Raw genomic sequence first — 19897 nt, forward strand, 5'->3', positions numbered from 1 at the left:
TCCTAGATTTCTTGTGCGAGTCGAATCAGTTCGTGTACTTTTAACATCCTTTGTATTATGCTTAAGGGCAAGCTTTGGAATTTAAAAGAGTGTCTGCGAATGAACGCAACCTAAACAAAAACTAGGCGACTTTGACTTGGCCAATTGTAGTACCATCTATACATTCAAGAAACAGAGTTTTTCCCGAATAGTACATACTAGCCAGAAAGCAGACGTAAATTACAACACTCAGATACCGCTCTCAACACATATTATACATGAGGAAACTCTTTTGAGGTGCGTAAGGTCACCATTTGACAGTCTGGATTGGAAACCCATCGTCAGGAAAGCTTGTGAGTCATATCAATTATAAATTTAATGCGCACTCGGAGTGCATCAGTCAAACCAATGATGCATTCATATCAATCTCCGAATTGCCCACCATTGGTCTGCAAATGGCATAAGGGAGGAAAAAAAGATGTAGAAATGTTATTTTTCTCTGCCTTACTTCACTGGTATGGCGCATACACATATATATACTGGCAAACATATATTCGCACTCCTTCATTGTTATCTTCTTTCTTCTCGTTATTTTTATTTGTTTATTTTCTTTAACAATCTTCCATTCTTCTTTTTCGTTTGTACGTCACGAAAAACCTAAACCTTCTAGCACTCCGATTCCCGCACCCTCAATTTCCTATTTTTTCCTGAACCACATTACGCCTAACCTGTGGCCAGCAATTTCCATCCCAATGCAGGAAATGCTAGCACGTGCATATTTTATGTGCAGACACTCAGTGCCCGTGATCTCACCTACTAGCGCTACCAGGAAATGGTTATTTCCCAACAACCTCTAGGCTGAGTTCGGCATCCCATTTCTTTATGGTTACAGCGAGTTCTCCTCCCTCCCCCTACTTTCCTTTACTCACTCACCTTCGTGCTATTCCGGTTATTGTATGAAATAGTCTGGGGGCTCGGCGGGCGTATCCTTCTCAAACCTATTGGCTTCCTCCTGCTTGCTCTCCTTGATCTTCAGTATTGCTGCCGATTCTGTCTGACCATTTTCCTGTCCATATCCAGGAATACCATAATGCCCATTGGAGGCCCCTCCTCCCACGGCGTGCTGGGCCCATTGGCGGGCGAGTTCTACATACCGTCAGGGCCATCAACTCCAGAGGACATGCCATTCATGACTGGTGGACCCATGTCAGGCCCCATTCACACCATGGGGCCTTCTGGTCCCCCAGGTCCCATCTGGGGGACCTGGGGGACTTCAGCATGTACGCGGATACCGCCAGGGACCGCCTGGAACGGGCTTCATCATGGCGTACATCCCATCGGCTCCTGAATTTGAAGAATCTTACGGACTTGGCAAGATTGGCGGGACGGTGCCTGGAGGTCCCGACACCGACAATGGCGGAGCCTCATACTGGACACCAGGCGATGCTGAAAAGTAGTTCATCGATGACGCATTATGTTGCCAAGGTCTCCCACCAGGGACAGGCATGGACATGGCCGGCACGTTGGGACCTCCGGGAACCATTGGGCTATTAGGTAGTGGCGTCATGACACCGCAGTTCCCGGGATTCATGGGAACGAGGAGCTGACCCCGCGTAAGGTTCATTTGAGTGTTCATGGGGTTCATCAATGGGGGTCCTTGCCATCGAGCAAACTCTCCTCCGTCACCTTGCCGGGTTGGGTCTATGCTGATTGGCATCATGGGTTGACCAGGAACACCTCCAGCTGGAATTGAAGTCCACCTGCTGTGGCACCCAGACGCCCCGCCTCGGTCCACCAGTGTACCGTAGCAACAAGAGTGGGGAAAAGAAGCCACCCAGTTACTGGCTCCACCGGGTTTGCCTTCAATGGGTGGCATCGGACCCAGTAGGCCCCGTGCCGAAGGACTGTGCGCAGTGACGCTGTCGACGGCGTAACCGGAATTGACGAAACCAGAGTCGCGGAAAGCCTTGGCTACGCTGGAGTGCTCGCGTGTGTCTTTCCGCTCAGACGCTGCACAGTACAGGTCCCAAAACACACATTACCAGGAGTACAAAAACCCAGGAGGCTCACCTAGCTTTATATTCTTCTCTCGTCGAATCTCCGATAGGAACGTCTGTGCAGCTTTCTGTCCGCCTACTTCGAGAAAATTTTCGTAGATGCACTGCACTAGCTTTTCCCACGCTTCTTCATCCCAAGTACTCTTGAGCCTTTTCCTTTTGTGAATAAATAGCAAGGCCCATGGAGCCTTGCTAAGTTTCACACAGAAAACTGAGTTGGCCTCCCGTTCATAGACATTTTTTCCGTGGTCCTCCTTTCTTTTGTCCATGTCTATGTCATTTGTTCATTTCCTATTTACTTTCCTATCTCTTTATTTACTCTCGTCTCCTGTTCTCCTCTTTTGATTCCCTCCTCCCAAAAGAGTAGGCAGGTGTTATGCCCTTCTCGCTGGCACTTGTCAGACTGCTCCTTCCCCTTTTCCTGTGTGGGTTTGTATGTTTCCGTAACTAATAATAAAAATAGTAATACCCGTCTGTTAGTAGTCGTCTGACCATGGTGACGACGGCGTTTTGCTCCTAGTTCTCTGTAACTATAGCTTTGCAACTATAGTTGGCCGATGTAGCAACAATGCTATGCTGCCATTTTGTGCACATTCGTGGAACATTGTGACTGTTGAAAAGCGTATTCCTTGAAAACTTGGAAGCCAATGATAATGTTAGCTCACTTTAAGCATGTCTCCTGTGCATATCTAAGTACATTTTGTGGAAATGCATTTCATTTGTGGTTTGTGAGCCCAGGCCTGCTGTTGGCGCCATGCCGCAGGAGAAAGTTGTATTGTAGTGTGTATTCCCACCCCTGATTTGTTTATTTTTCTTTACAACTCCTTCTATGCAGACTGATTGCTCCATCTTGAATCAAGGTTCTACTAAAATTCTATAACAGAGCTGCCATGCCCCTGTAAAACCACACGTGAAAAATAGCTGTCTCCAGCCGAAAAGGCAAAATAATCTTTTGCTATATATATGTATATATATATATATATATATATATATATATATATTGCATGGTGTTGCTACTTTACGTAGTTCGTCTACAAAGAAGTCGCGAATAGAAATAACTTAAGAAAATATATGGATATGCAGCACAATAATAATAATAATAATATTTGTGGTTTTACGCCCCAAAACCACTTTCTGATTATGAGGCACACCGTAGTGGAGGACTCCGGAAATTTTGACCACCTGGGGTTCTTTAACGTGCACCTAAATCTAAGCACACAGGTGTTTTCGCATTTCGCCCCCATCGAAATGCGGCCGCCGTGGCCGATATGCAGTACAGTACTACTGTACAACTTGCCATGAGTCAATGAAAGGTCCGTTCAGGTAGGAAAAGTAGACAGCAAGTGATGCGCGAAATGTCGGTGGTGTTGACATTGCGAGAAATGCAAAGTCCGGGCACCGACACCGCCAAGAGCATAATTCATCCTTGATATTTTTATCTGCGTGGCCATATTCAGGATAATGGGCCTCTCAGCCTTCCTTCTTGGTAGACTGTATGTTGAAGACTGCAAACCAGCGCAGTGTTGCGTCAAGGAAAGAAAGAAAAGCGCAATGTTTTTCTCCAGCGTTTGCTTCTTTTCTCTGCGGCTTTTACTGAATTTCAGTTGCACTAGTTGCGAGTACATTGACCGAAAAGACGTCATATGTTCGTTACACGCTCTTAAGGAACTATTTACTTCCGCGCATTTTGCAACCCAACTACAAAATTGCGATAGAAAAGGTGCACTGCTAATTCTCTTCTCCTAATGTCACTGGCACCTTAGCTCAAGATCCTTGGGGTTCTGTTGATTCTCATACGGCTGCGGATTTGTCTGCTAGCTACACCCATATTTCGAAAAAGAGAAGCGCGAGAATAGCAGTGCATCTTATTTCTTAATTGCGTTGCCTACGTTGTTGAACATTCATTGCAGCATGCTACGGTCGCTGAGTCTAGTCGAAGTACAACTTATAGGCAGCATTGTGCTTGGTCGGTGCTTGAAAGCAAGGTCACCGAAGAATGAGAAGTGTAATCGGTCGCCGAAAAAACTTGGTTAAAAAGTTGGTTTCCCACGGTGCTCGTGTAAGTGGGTGCGATTACGCAATCTTCAACTTTAACCGCGAGGCACTGTATGGCTATTCCCACAGGCGTTAAACGTACCACTTCTGGCATCCCAGAGTCGCTCACAAGTGCCGAATATATAAGATACATATCGTGAGGAATGCAATACCCATGTTTCACGTTTCATAATGCTGTCAACAATTTTCTATAACGAAATAAACTCTCTCGACGACGAAAAACGGCATTTAAGTGAGAAGTGTGCGGTCTAGGAGCCAGGCACGGGCCCAAAGGCATGCTATAAGTGTTTCCAGGGTGCGAAGGTACATAGAGCGGTAATTCATCATCGCGCGTATATATGGGGGAGGAGGAGGTGGCTTTGCAGCTGGAAGCAGCACTAAGCATGAACAAGGGGTGTCAAGTGATAGGCGCAGAGCCATTAGATACTTAAAGCAGTTTGTGTGGAGAGAAAAGTGGCGCGGCCGAGGGGAGCTAACGCTCAGCCCAAGCTGCCTGCTAAAGCAGCGCGCAACAAACCGCGGCACGCTAGTCATGCTGACGAGCACTAGCTTCGCACATTTCCGATAATTACCGTTACAGAATCCCGGCCTTAATTTTTTTCTAGATATCAGTGCCGTCTAACGCAGACTACTTGCGTGGCACTATCCACGCCTTAAGCTCCTTGTGAAGTGATTTTGCAGTTATGGCCCAAAAATCACTCTTACTCCTCCCCTACTATTTTTCTTGAACTTGCTGTGATGGGTCTGGAATTTTGTGGGACGGCAGGAGGGGCGCCACTGCAAGCACCATTCCTCCGTTTGCCGAGAAGTCGCTCGCCAGTGATAAGCTTATACTGCGGCAGAGTAAATAATCGACCTCATGCCTCTTGCTGGTAGACGTGGTCAGTTTGTTGATGGTGTGGCAAATGATCCCAAGGAAAGTGCGACATCTTTCAGCTGCCTTGGAAGGACTAAACCAGTCTTGGCCTAAAAAAGCTGTTTTTTTGTTCAACTAGTGAGTGGGAACATAGAGCAAATGATTCAGAACAAAGCATCAAGTGCTCTTTTCGCTTGTTCACTCAGTTATATGGCCACCATACGCTAATGCCACCAATAACATGATTCGAATCTTACGCACTATCTCTGCTTCTGTAAAGAACGCGAACACGGTGGAACTATGGAGCAAGACCGAGGGGTTCTCTTCAGCGGTTTCCTATTGCGCCGGTGAACACTGATTGCAATACTTACTTTGCTGCGTGTAAGTCCAACGAGGATGAAGTTTATCCGCGGATTTCTCATGTCCAGATATCTTAGGTTCACCTGAAATACAGCATTATTTACAGTTGCGACGTGCTTAACGAAACTGTTGTTCCTTACACATAGTACGTTGAAACTTGGTCAGTATTATTTTAAGAAGTTCACATTTGTTGTGATTAGGCAATAAAAGGGGAGGCAGTCTGGCTGCAAGAATGAACATCGAATAAAGACCTTATCGCTGAGCATTTGTGCGTGATTCTGTTAAACGGAAACGTTTATATGATATAATATGACGGTTTCTAACAGCGACAGGTGTAGGTCTATGGCCAATCAAAGCACCGGAGAACGTAGCTCTCCTCTTCATGAGTCGTCCGCCTTAGCGTAGCACTGCGCACATTGCAGATGGTGCTCATAGGGGAGATTATTCAGAAACACCGTGGGAAAACCCTTAAAAATGGCGACATGAACCAGATTGGTAATGCGATATTGACTCCTGATGCACGTGGTACTGAAAACCACGTAAGTGACGTCACTGAGGTCAACCAGAATTTTGAAGAGGCCAGTGCAGTGGGCCGTGAATTTTAGGTACATGCCACGCTTGCGATGTGCAGTCCAATGTGTCACGGCATCTCCTTTTGTGAATGAGATATATTTCGATCGTTCATCAAGGGGCAATTTGAATGATTTAAAATGAGAAGTACAACAGCCGATGCGCCAGCCTCCTAATCACCACAGAGTGTCAGGTGAAGGCAAGCTTGATTATGATGGAAAAATTAAAATTATCTTTGTTGAGCGTGCAAGTGAGTCGGTAATTTACCTTAGCAAATTTGGGAGCAAGACACATGCAATAAGAGCGCAGATTCAAAAACTTTGATGGCCTCGTAACGAGCGCCGTAGCTTCTTGCTGATGACCGCGACGACTTGTTGTAGGTCGGATCGAACACCGTGTCGACCTTCAAGGGGACTGCGGACTAAACTTTCAAGGTAGCAAAAGTGACAACTAAGAGATCAACCTCAGTGCAGCCCCATCGAGCCATGTGAGGACGGCATCAAGAGGACGGTTGAGCTGAATGTACTCATAAAACGTAATGCTAAAAAAGATGATGACGTCCTGGGGATATATGAAAGAGAAATGTTCTACTTCAGGCAACGGATAATTGTGTCCTCAAACGGCGGAAAAATAGAAGGAGCATTACACAAACAATACGGCATGAGACATAATAAACCTGAGCTGAATGTCTTGGTTTATGAGCGCTATTTTTCCTCTTGCGAAGGTATTTGAATTCGCCAATATAAAAACCCCACGGTTACCAAAAATGCAAATCTAGATCTGAGGTCCTCAGGAAAAATATACACAGCCGACAGTAGAGGATTGATGTGGTTGAACATAGGATCAGGAAGGTGCATTTTATTTTTTGCAGCATGGCTCCGTTGTAGATTATCTATACACAACCTGCATGACTCAATTTTCTTTTCTTATAAATGTAACAGATGCAGCTAGTGACTCTTAAATGAAAGTCTCTTTTTATATTTCTTTGACATGTTCTGCAATAATTTTACTCAGCCAGTGAGACTTCATGTGACCTCTGCCGGATTGGACTGGAGATCTAGTGTCTATAGTAGGATACTTTGCGCACGCGGTACACAAACTTCATTCACGGGATGGGCCATTCTTGGCAGAATCACGGGCGAGAGTATGTTCTGAGAGAATATGAACCATGGCTTCTGGCTTTATTGACAACAGATACTTATTCACCATAGTGGGTAGTATGACATCACCCGGGGAGGCAACAGTGGAGATACCTTCGATGTCGCCACATAGGCCCCTAGTGTCCCCGATGATGTGTGGCTCAATAAGGGCAGTGGTATCCCACTGTGCGGAACATGTTCCAAAAGGAAATCCAAGGCCCATCATCGGAATAATATTTTTCGAACGTGAAGAAGGCTACGCAGGCACATTCTCTTACAGACATTAAGGAACCAACTAGAACATCAAAAGCGCCAACTACAATATTAAATTTATTATTGTCGGCACCACAGCCATCAACAGGCACTCGCACTATTGGCTGCGCTGGCAACAGTACGTCTTCCACGATGCCTTCAGTGTTTTGGTAACTAGAGACTGCTTTGCATAAACACGCAATACTTAACCAGCATCCAAGACTTAGGGTGCGTTTCAGGTAAACGCTCCATATTATCCTGCTGCACATGAAGCTGACATGAACTGAAAATTCTTCCTGAAATACTTTCGTACCCAAAGTGATACTTGCCGTACTTTTACCCGAAAGCCTTCAGGAGAAAAGTGGTTCTGGCCCAGACTGTACTTGCTGAAGGGCATACGGTCCACAAGCAGGACACAAACAAAAAGGAAGCACTGATGACAACACCAGCGACACTTCCAACTGATTTATTTACGCTGCAGACCCACCAATGAATAGACAAAGACACGCACGTGCACACTATCCTCAATACTTTAGACAACGACACGTCTATCCATTTCATCTGTGATTGAAACACCATAAGCAATGTGTCAATTCGGTTGTTAGAGTTTCTATTTCCTGAATAGTACGCTTCCATTAGGCCACGTATGATCTAACTGTCACTTCGGCCGAGCTACCCGGCTGGCCTACATCGGACAGACTGGGCACTCTATAAAAGAAGGAGCCAGGGAGCACGGCCTAAAGCTTTTAAAAACACGATATGGCGCCTTTTCTCGCATACTGCAAGGCCTGCAGGGGTGAATGCCATTTCAGAAAGGTAGATTCTCCGCAGATGCAAGAATCACAACACACCAGAAATAATGGAAACTCACTATATAAAAAAAAGAAGAACACCAGCTGTTTAAGCACAACAGCGCTTATTTGATATGAATCGTAAGCAAGACTGTTCGACCACTGGCTCTATCAAGTAATGGGATAAACGTGCGCATGCGCGCATTTGTCACGTTATACTCCAAATTGTCAAAATGTTTTGTTTGTAATGAATTGTTTGCGATGACACTGCATGTCTAACTGGGAAGTTCAAAACCGTACGTTCGGTACGCTTCCTCTCCATGGCTGGGTCTGCACAAGCATGTCTTGACCCCATCAATGAAGCGCCATAGCGTGAAGTGGGGGGAGACCGGTGGCAGATTTTGGTGTCACCGGCTATACCTCGTCAGAGGGCAGGAATAACAGCCGCACAAAAACGCCAGAACCGAAAATTTCATTTCTAAGTGAACAGAGTACACGAGCCCAGTTACGTCAGTATGTGAACAGAATACATATACTCCGTGAACGGGCACACCTGTTCAAAACAAAAGAATAAGGAAAGGCAGGTTCTCAGTAGGAAAACATAAATGTTTTGAATGCGCAAATGCAGAGTATTGGCATCCTTAACAAGTTGCAAAAGGTACTCACAGCATTTGTCATGACTGCCAGATAAGCAATTAGCTCCTCATTGTTCTTAAAATCTTTGTTGTGCACCGAGTCAGAAATAATGTGAAGCTCCACAGTAAATTTATCTTGGTTCGTTGATCGCTCCTCTTCTTTATATTTCATGGAATGATGCGCTACACATGAAAGCAAGGTGAACATTTTTAGCAGTGTTTCTTATAATGACAGAAAGCTGAACTAATGTAAGGATTCATTATGCAAGAAAAGGTGAGGCGTGCAGACAGGACACAAGAGAAGAGGAGTGGACAACACGAACGCAAAGCTACTTGCAACAGACCCCTAATCATTCCAGGAAGTGTATGGCGAAAGTGGAAGTGATAGCCAATAATGCGGCCACAAAAAGTTACCAGCATTAAATAAACTTTCATTCCTACAGCACGAATATTGCGTTCGTGAACACCAACACCTCGATTCGTTTCGATACTTGAACTTGATATTCTTTTTGGCTGCAGTGGTTCAGCGCACCAAACACCAAATATTGAACGGCCTTTTGTATGTTCGGCAGGCTGGTGAAATTTCAATATTTTAGACTTTCCTACTTTGCGCTCTACTTATACTGAAACTCAGTTGTAACAAATTGTAACACTTTCCATATTAAGAGCTACATGCAATATGTGCTTTTGATGTCTCCTTGTTCTCCAATGAGTGAAAATGGCTGAGGCTTGCCGTGCTCCGAATATAGTTTTTTTTTTGTCAATATTGGAATGTGTTCTCGAGTGAATGACAAGGCCAAACGGGAGGCCTTTAGGAAAACTGGAAGTTCGAGACATGCCAAGGCGTTGGCATGTCTGGCCAGGGTTGTTTTTTGCCAGCGTCAGAAAACAGAATCGAGCGTCTTGTTGAAGTTCACAAGACGGATTTGAAGCTCAGCTTGTTTTTGAGCTTACCATGTAAAATGTTGTGTGTAAACGTAAACTCTGTAAACAGCTACGAGCAGTCTATCTATACGCTGTCTGATCAAATTGATGAAATTAAGAAAAGCCTTGATTGTTATGGCCAAGATATCAAGAATGTGAAGCGAAATGTTGAAAAGATGGCAAAATTTGGTGTTCCTCAGGAACTCAGTCGACTTCGGGATGACGTTAACGCCCCTTGAGTGGCGTAGCAGACGCTTAAACGTAGAAATACAGGTAGTTCCATAAACTACGTGTGAAAACATGCAGAACCGGGTCAATGAAATCGCACAACTTCTTGTCATTTGGTGCTTGCCACAACAAGAATTTGTAGCTATTGAGAGCATGGTTTAGCAGAGGCGAGGAATACACGTTTTGACAGCTTGACAACGAGGAGTCGACTGGCTTTATTCAAAAGAAAAAGCAGGTTTTCCGAGTGGCCCTGGTGGCGCCCCAGTCGGGGAACCGACTCGATTCCAAGAGAGAGAGCAAGGTTTAAGAACCCCCACGTTCAAAGGAAACTGGCTTTCCGAGAACCGGGACAACGTGGGGACGGACAGTCACTACATAGCAAGCTGCCTGATACAAGCTGCCTGATAAGCCGAGAAGGGCGCGTGGTATAATGCTGTGCTTCGCGAGTCGTGAACTGCGCAATGCCAGCCTTCATAAGAAATAATCATTCAGGGATACACTCTAAAAGCGGCGGCACCTTTTGGCGCCCATTTTCGTAACACACTGGCAATCGTCATACTGCGTGCCTTTCCTTTCTGTAACGCTGCGCGCCCGGTACTTGTAGGTCACGAACAGCTCGCGCGTTACCAGCGTGTCACAGCGTTCATGAAAGGAAGGTAGCGAGTGCAAGGTTTCCAAGTAATAATAATAATATTTGGGGTTTTACGTGCCAAAACCACTTTCTGATTATGAGGCACGCCGTAGTGGAGGACTCCGGAAATTTTGACCACCTGGGGTTCTTTAACGTGCACCTAAATCTAAGCACACGGGTGTTTTCGCATTTCGCCCCCATCGAAATGCGGCCGCCGTGGCCGGGATTCGATCCCGCGATTTCCAAGTAAGGACACGCTAGCAAGGCTGGTAACGATTATTGTTGTTCAACAAAAACACGCTACAAAGGCTGCAACGGTTATGATGCTAAAGAATCAAACGGCTCATTGAATGAAAAAGCCGGCGACAGCGGCACTGAAACGGCACCTAAATTCCCATTGGCAGCAACACCACTTCACGTGCGCGCCTGGATCAAACTCGCGAACGAAACCTGCGTTTATTTGAGCTTCAGGCAGAATTTATTCGCATTAGGTGGTTTTGTAAGCTACGCGAGTATTCTTCAGTGTTTGACGCGGATGTCTGACAAATTGTCAAACATACGCAAGTACCTAAAATTCAGATTTGAAGTACTTACCGTTCGGATTCCTTCCGTCTGTTGTATTGCGCTGGTGAAGCTCATATGAGCGTTCGTAAACTTGTGAGAGCGTCCGCTTTGCAAAAATGGATATATATATTTGCTTCGCTGCACGGTAAGCTAGAAATATTGAGTCGTCTCGAGCGACTTAACTATTGCAATTTATGACCTCGAGGTATTTCCATGACTGTGGTTAAACAAAGGGAAAATAATGGGAAAACAACTATCGATATTGTTGCCAACTGCTGTAATCATATGCAGATGATAGACATTAAAGTGTATTCACCTTCATCTACCCAGAGAGAACAGCAGCCATATGTAATATGTAACAGGTGCTATATACGCATACCAGTACCAAAAGAGACGCATATTAGACAAGAAACAAGACTAGCCAACGAGAATTTTGTACCGTACGAAAGGTTAGTCGGTTGTTGCGACGTCACTGCCTTGAACGGAGGTATCGCTCGCGTAGCATCGCTCTGTCTTAGATTCGCCGACTATTTTTTCGCAATAGTCAAGGTTACAACTCAAACCAGTGAGGAAAAAATATTAAGTAAGGTGCGTGCCGGGAGGTGTTGAAGACCTCCTTGAACTTATTGCACGTCTGCAAACATTATGCCTAAGATAAGCAAGCCCGTATCGTACATATTACAACGAGGAAGACATTATCGACCTTTCTCGTGGGGTAGTTTGCTCTAGAACAACGAGATGGCGTTTTTGGCTGCGCGCCGCATGTTGCCTCAGCGGAAACGCACAAATATTAATCCAATACATCTTCTGTCCAGCTACTGTGATATCAGCTGCCGGAAATGCAACTGGGTGCTCGCTACTTACGCACCGTGAACCATTCATGATGCAAAATGACGAACGGTAGAAGCAAGACATGCACAGTAGTTCGCTGCAAAAATAGTGATTGGCATATTAAAGAAAACTATTAACCTGTGTGCCTAAGTTCACAGACCGCGGCTACAAGTGGCCGTGTTACCGCTACTTCAAAATGTATGGCTACCCTCGGGGATTAAAAAAAATTTCTTCGTCCGCCTGCATCCTATCGCTCATATTAAAAAAAACTCAGTGCCCTTCCACTTTATGAAGAAGGATGACCACCGAAGCTGTGTATGTGTGCCCCTTAATGGTGAACTGCACCTCCGCCGAGTGTCAGCCCGACATTGCACTATCTTCGGGATCGGCCCATGTATGGGGAGTGCTTAATGCCTGCCTGTCCTCCACCGCGGGTCGGCCTGGCATTGCACTATCTTCGAGATCGGCTCATGTATGGGGGATCTTTTGCTTACTGCGCCGACAAGGACACGAAAATTTTCTTGGACGGTAGAGGCATACAACTTAGGTGTAAAAGGGGCTTCAACCCAGGAACTACGGCAAGAGCGAGTGCCGCTCATTTCAGAGTAAAAAGGGAGTAGCATAACTTCTGGGTATTGTAACCTTCTGTAACGTTATTCACATATATCCACCCAAATTCGAAGGCAAAACGTACGACCACTCTATCGCCAACGTATCAGGAATAAGCGAATGGACGCACACTTGTATTACTGCGCCGAAACATGGGTGATGGCGGCTGTACAGACAGCACACGGTTGTTCGAAGCTGCACGCTTCATGACTGTCTCCAACGTAAGCGAGTGGCTAGCGATAATACTTCTTGCTACCAGCTATTATTAAGTACAGAACCTCTGTGCCCCAAGCCCTCGTGCGCAGGAAGAACTAGTGCATCGCAGCTGAGCACACCCAAGACCGATGACGCAGAAAACAAAAAAATCAGATAGCGACCACAACGTGGAACTTCACACAGTCAGAAACCTGACAAGCCACTGCTTTAAATTGTTTGCAAAATAAAGAACGAAGATTGAAACACACTGACCCCATTTTAATTCATAAGCGGAAAGTTGGGACAGCTTGACGTAGATTCCAATAGCCCCGCTTTTAGTACAACCAACATGTGGGCTGCTTGCGCCGTTTGGACAAGGCGTAATGATTTCCAACAGCACTGACATGTCCTGCAAAGCTGTGGTAAAAGTTTCGTGTCACCCGGCAAGACACCGTCCACCGAAAAAGAACTTTGCTTATCGGCACCGGGGTGTGAATTCATCTATTAGAAACACGTAGGCAACGGAGACAGCTGAGGCAAGCCACGAACGCTTCCCCACGTGAAATCATGGTGGCACCCAGCACATCGCAGTTCGAAGTGTCTATTAATGTAAACAATTTCGCAGCCTAAGACATCTTTCTTGTGTTTTTTATCAGTTGATTACTGAAATGCGCTCTTTCTTGTTACGTGAAAAATTCTATTCGTAGAAGCCGGACTGCGATATTATATATATAAAAGAAGATAAATCTTGCATTTTCCCTGTAACAGACACTGCGCGACAATTTCTTGGCCATCACACCTTGCTTTTCTCCCAACCGAATAGCAAGGAAGGACGGTGAATAGATATATTTTGTACCTATATCCACATCTTATTGAAGGGTAAGCAAGTAATTGTACATGATTCCATCTCCCAGTGTTCTTTCTTTTTATTAACTGCGCAAGTACTTCAAGAATTGTATTTTCAAATATTTTCTGCTACCATACAAAAATATTTCATGTACTTTTGCAAGCCTGTATTTGTAATATGTCATGTCGATATGGATTCCCTGTCGATCCTTAATCTACGACTCTTCTCAATGGGTGCCTTTCAGCACCCAAGGGAACTAATTGATGACAATTTATAACCAGTTCGTATGCTTCCGCATAACTTGCTCACGCCCCTCAATTGCCACATATGTATCAATTAGAACTTACACCTCCAAGCGAGTACGCTTATAGGAACCCTGCAATGATCATAAGGGACACAGTGAAACCTTCGTGCAGTAAACAGGCTACCCTTCCAAGGAGCCTTAAAATACATTTCCTCATGATAAAACCAAGAAGGGGACTCAAGTAGCAAGGCACACTAACGATAATTCAAGCCCTATCGAGCCCTGTCACCTGCGGAGCGTCCCAACTGATATTCGAGCCGGTTGAAATCAAGAAACTCAATATTGTCATTAGAAAGGCAATCAAAGTGGCCTTGACCCCCGCCCCACACCCATTCATGGCATCCACGCAGGAACTCCTCAAGCTTGGCGCCCACAATACGTGGGAGGAGCCGGCTGAGCCTCACAAAATCAGCCAACTAGAGCAGCTCAAGCTCACTGCCCCCGGCTGCGCAGCAGTTTTGCACTACCTCAACTACAGTGAAAAGTACATTGCCTGCACAGACCCGAAAGCAAGAATCCCACCCTCCCTGCAGTACTCTATTAGCTTTACAAATATACTGCGCAATATCATCGTTATTATCACCGTTTTTTATGTCCACTGCAGGGCGAAGACCTCTTTTTGTGGTCTCCAATTACCCCTGTCCTGCGCCAACCAATTCCAACTAGCGCCCGCAAATTTTCTAACTTTATCGCCCCACCTAGACTTCTGCCGTCCTCGACTACGCAATATGCATCTAACTTACTATAACGAGCGCCGACAAAACAGAATCCACCCACTCATTACGAAATACGCAAGAGGCCCTGATGCGAAGGACACCGATGCTGCCCGGTCTATTAAACGAAACGCCTTTGCCTTAGGCGCGTGGGACACCAAGGCAAAGAGCTCGCTGCTTTTACCATCCAAGCAAGAGCCGCCGAGGCTGCTGAGGAAACGGCACTCGCTCTGGCCAGAATAACTTGCCAGGAAAAACAGTAATCTTCACTCCCAAGCAGAAACCAAAAGGACGCGTATCCGAAACTGCACTCAACATACTCAAGATACATCAGGACAATACATGAAATGAGGCGGCACACACCGCTGCAGGTGTGCATACCACCGGGCATCCCTGCCATCCCACACCACGTCGGCCACCATTGTCGATGACATCGCCCTAAACTACACCAAGCTTCTGCAACATCACCGACTAAACAGAACGACGTATCCTTCAGCACACAAGAACTTGAGCAAAGAGGAAGAAGTCATCCTCAGGCGCCGCCGCCTACAGACGTACACGGAATAATCATGCACATACTTTATACTACGCAATACTCGTGTATATGCACCCTCTGCTACGTCCCAGAGACTCAACACATGATGCACAATTGTCCTCTGCATGACACATTCAGAGATTCTACCTGACAAGCTCCTCAAGATCAGTGCAAACAAAGACGCCCGTACAAGCACAACCACCACTAGCCGCAGATCAATAGCGCCTCTGAAGCGTGGGAGGCCAAGTTTTCCTCTGACGATCTCCTGGATAGCCAACGCAGTTTCGTCACCGGAGCTGAGGAGGCATCCCTAGCCAGAGTATTCCTGGAATAACCAATCCTCCCACCCACGGGGAACCGGGTCCTGACTCGGATTACCGTTTCAAAAAAGTAAAAGCTCATTTCTCTCTCTCCTCATTAACGTTCTAGATGGATTTCTACGGCTTTCAATCGCGTTCAGTTCACGCTTCAATATCATTGCTTGAAGCTTTTTAAAGAACTTGATGGGTGATCAAATTTTTTGCAATAAGGAACATCTGGAAGTAGGATATCGTTGAAAGCACTCGTTTACCTTCTTCCTGAAAAAAAATGGCATGACTAACATAGAGAAGAGCTTCGCTTACCCATGTCGATATAGCTACCCTGTATCTCTTGTACTTTGTAGATCTTATGCAGTATTTTATCTTGCAACGAACGTTCTTCTTGTGGTAGAGGCTTTATTCTCAATTCGTGGTTGATAATACCTTCCTAGTAGAAACGGAGTAAACATACCCATTCACACTCAAAAACAAAGCGAGCGATATCTTATTCATTTGGCGTGTTAAAGCACGCGGAAGAAAAATGTCTGGTTATGGCAAAGCTTTACAGCGTAGCTGTTAGTCTCTAGTTGGCAGGAATTTTTCGTGTCCACGTGCGTGGTGCTCACACAGAAATGTGAACCAATCACGAAGACGGTGAAACTTGCGCTTAACGGATGCCCGAGAAGAATGAGCATCTAGGCTGCACCTCTGCACACAAGCGTGCGTGTGTAACCTAAGTCGCTCGTGGCGGTGGTCCTTGTGTGACGTCGTCTAAAGTCGGTCGTGCTTGTCCAACGTCGGCAACAGCTTCGCCGCACATCCACTTTCAGAGAGTGCAGTGGAGGCGGATTAATTTAAAAGAGAGTGATACGCAATGTTAGTCATACATCTAAAACCTGCCTCTCAATTATAATGAAGGTAAACATTTGTCTCAGTCCTTACGTGACGTAGCATAACACGTCTTAACGTTTCTTGCGAATGATGGTCCTACACTACAAACGTACATGTAAACGGCGGCTGAACAGGCACAACAAAGATACAAAGACGAAGAGCCAAACGTCCATTTACTCTTACGTGTCAGGTAAACCTTTGCCCGACCATGTTCATGTATATGTACAAAGAGGGTGTAATTAAATAAAAACAAGCTTGGTTAGCTTTCTTAGTCGCCGTCGGCCTTTCCGCTCTCACATTACTCCCACCAATGCGAAAAATTAAAGTCAATAGGTGACACGTGGGCGAGCTGAAGCCCTTTGAAGTAAATCCGTTCACATTGTACTGAAGGACCCCTTACGGAAAGGAGTTGCTCCGCAGGCGCACCGTGCGACATGGTTTCGTTTTTATGGTGTCAAGAAGCGCCGCCTCAATACAAAAGAGGCTGCTTGCTTAAACTGAATCCGACAAAGCGCAACAATATTGTGCATCTCTCAATGCAAAGCAAAATGGAAAGTACAATGCATCAAAAAGAGAAAGCATAAAGCTTGAAATATGTTGCGGCATTATAATTCGCATATTTGTTAATATGTGTGTTACTAAGAGAATCACCAATATCTTCCAAGGAGCGGATAAGCGTCCATGTTGCTTGCTCTGGCCACTGAACGTGAGGCTGATCGTGCGTGTCTGCTTCCTGAACCATATTAGAGAGTTACATGCTATAAATCAGAGATACAGGACGTTGCACCGACAAAAAACAGGCGTACGAAGCTGCCCGAGGCGAGTATGGCGGTGTGATGGTGGCAACATCTGCGCGCGGGCGATTTGTATGCTTTCAAAAGTATGTCTCTAACAAAGGCAGTTTATTGCAAGGCAAATTTTGGGTCTGCTAATTGTAATAAACATTTTATTAGCAATAAAGCTGTCACCAAGAATGTGGAGTGTTTCTGTAACTTTTCTGTTGTTAATGGTGTGCGGATGAGGTTTCCATACGTTTTAGAAGCCATCTGCCTTCCCACTTTCACGTTACTCTAATGACTTACGCCGCAATGTCGCTCCCCTGACACACGGGTGAACTAAAATCCTTTGAAGTAAACCCGGATCAGGATGATGCCGTTACACCATGAACGAGTTTGACCATCTCCGTTTCCGCACGAGGCAGTTCCCAGAAAGGAGGCAGTCCATGGTCGTATGTGCTCACATGTGAATGCACTTTCTGTACATGTCACTTAGTTCAAAGGACTGTGGAGTACCCGACTGTAAAGAGCATTAGATGCACTAGCTGCAGTTCATACACCGTGAATTTTAAGTGAAGGCCGCTGTGACAAAACTATTTTCCGTTTGGGAAAGAGCAGATTACGTCGTACAAGGCGGGGCAGTTTTATTGCGAAAGCAATTTTTTTAGACACATGATACGCGCTCACACCATCGACTCCAGTGCCGCCGCCATGTGGTCAGGCGGGTCATGACAACACCAGCTCTCGCGGAGCCGACTTCCCGGAGCGTACCGCTGGGCACATCCGAGGCCGGCGCGCTGCACATTTCAAGTCACGTGATTGCTGCGGGTCCAATAGTAGCAAATGGCGCGGACAGCAAGGGGCTAGCCGAAAATGAATGCGCGCTCTACTGTATATCGCATGCGCTGCTACATTTCGGAGGTGGGACAGAGTCAGAGGTAGAGTGAGCGCAGCACATTTTACGACATCTTCGCATGAGCCCTGCTGCTGACCCCCCAATACTCTTCACGTAACGTCAGTGCTGTCACCATGAATTATCGCGTTCGTTGACTGGACTATGTTCTCGTGTGTTAAGACATGTCAGTGCGTATTTAGAAAGCGAATGTTTGCTGAAAGTTTCACTGCGCGTACAACTACGAGCCTTACTTAGAGCTATATTGGTGTGCCCTTTGGGCATAACGGTGACTTCAGCTATTGTACTAATATCCGAGACCGACATACTATTGTACATACTATTGTACTAATATAGACCGACATACCGGAATATTTCAAACGCGCGAGGTATAAATATTAATGTCTTCGACCCTCACTAAACAAAGAGAAAACCGACGGTACCTATTACTGTATGAAACTCACAGATAAGGAAGCCAAGGACAGCATTTGGGAAATTATTTGTAATTTTATGTGAAATCTACAAATAATAAACTAAGCGGTAATGAAAGCCGACAAAAAAAGCCTTTCCGGCAAACCTATGTTGAGCTGTCACTGAGATTCTCTCTGGGCACGTCTGGAAAGCCGTATCGAATATCGCGCGCCTATAGCATAGGACGATGCCATGCACTAGAAGCTTTAGGTTTATGTTACCCAATATGTCCCCCATATTGTTATGCAATATGGTCGGAGTACATTATCCATATTGCGTAGCGAATATCAACAGACTAGTTGCCGAAGGAAGCACTTACGACTTGCACCGCGCCTTCCCTCTGGAGTAAGACGAGAGAGGACTGCTGATGCACATCCTGGTAAAGAACCTCTTGAATGGCTGAGGTGTCAACCTGCGTATACACGTTATTTTTGTAGTTCGCTCACCGTTGAAAAGTGTATGACTGTTCATTTGATGATTCTGGGGTACTTCGTGCGAAAACTTGTGCTTTGTTTGGTAACTCCTCATTAAAATTCTTGTTTTGCCTAATGTGCACTGTACGAGTAGTTATGACGTACTGAGTCACCACAATCCTAATTTCTGCACAATTTAGGCTTACAATTTTATGTTACTAAATGGACCATTTTCGTAATAAATATATGAAGAGTTCTAGGAACAGATTCTGCATGCATTATTGTATTTCAACGTCCTTTTCACGTGGCTTACAGAAGAATCAATGATTGCGTGGATAATCCAGTTCATTTCAATGGAACAATAAAGTAAGGGAACTTAACTATGACAACAACACAAATTATTGTGCAGGAACCATAAGTTAGTAAAACATTGTTCGCAGCATGGGATTGCGCCGACACACCCTTTTTACGACCCTTGCAAACCTTCAAAATAGTTGATGCTTTGCTGGGCTATTGGTGTATAAAGTGAGGTAAAGAAGCGCAATAATGAGGAAAAAGAAGGGCTGCGGCATAGAGCGCTACTGTACACTGAAACATAATTCGTGGTGCGAAATAGAGTAACGTTATTGCAAGGCGGAGTGCAGAAATTGCGTGTAAAAGGAGACCGGTGCAGGAAGGACGCTCACTTGCAACTAAGAATATTTTCAGAAACAAACCACCACGAACGTTACTGCGCATGCGCTTCGATCAATATTTACGCTTCTTTATAAAAATATCCCCTAACAAAGGGGCGTACATCACTATCTCTAATGGCAGCTTGTGTGCATGATAGAAACAACGGCACGTGCAAGTGGCCTGACAGAAATCCTTCCAAAAAAAACCTTCAGGGGGAGCGGGGCAGAGAAGGGGGGCGTAGAAACTTCTTCCAATGCCGAAGAACGTAAATTCAGTGTCCATCAGATGCACTGACGGGGCACTAATACAAAGGTCGGCGTGAGCATGAATCTGACCTTTGGATCTGCCTGTAATCTCGGTTTTATTGAAAGGGGGCTTAAAGACACAATCGCTGCAGTGCGCAGA

General features: G+C 45.5%; 1 protein-coding gene and 1 pseudogene across 1 annotated transcript in view; both read right to left on the reverse strand.

Moving 5' to 3' along the window:
• The window catches only part of LOC142564560 (venom metalloproteinase antarease-like TtrivMP_A), a 62750-nt gene that overhangs the window by 31179 nt on the left and 11674 nt on the right, over positions 1-19897 (reverse strand). Inside the window, exons 3-6 of the mRNA XM_075675607.1 lie at positions 18724-18816; positions 15699-15822; positions 8726-8877; positions 5319-5390 (exon numbers count right to left, since the gene is read on the reverse strand). Coding sequence (XP_075531722.1) covers positions 5319-5390; positions 8726-8877; positions 15699-15822; positions 18724-18816 — 441 coding nt within the window. The remainder of the gene's footprint in view (positions 1-5318; positions 5391-8725; positions 8878-15698; positions 15823-18723; positions 18817-19897) is intronic.
• On the reverse strand, positions 929-4247 carry LOC142564408 (single-stranded DNA-binding protein 3-like; annotated as a pseudogene).

Source organism: Dermacentor variabilis, chromosome 11 (genome assembly GCF_050947875.1).
Source record: "Dermacentor variabilis isolate Ectoservices chromosome 11, ASM5094787v1, whole genome shotgun sequence".
Classification (NCBI taxonomy): Eukaryota; Metazoa; Arthropoda; class Arachnida; order Ixodida; family Ixodidae; genus Dermacentor; species Dermacentor variabilis.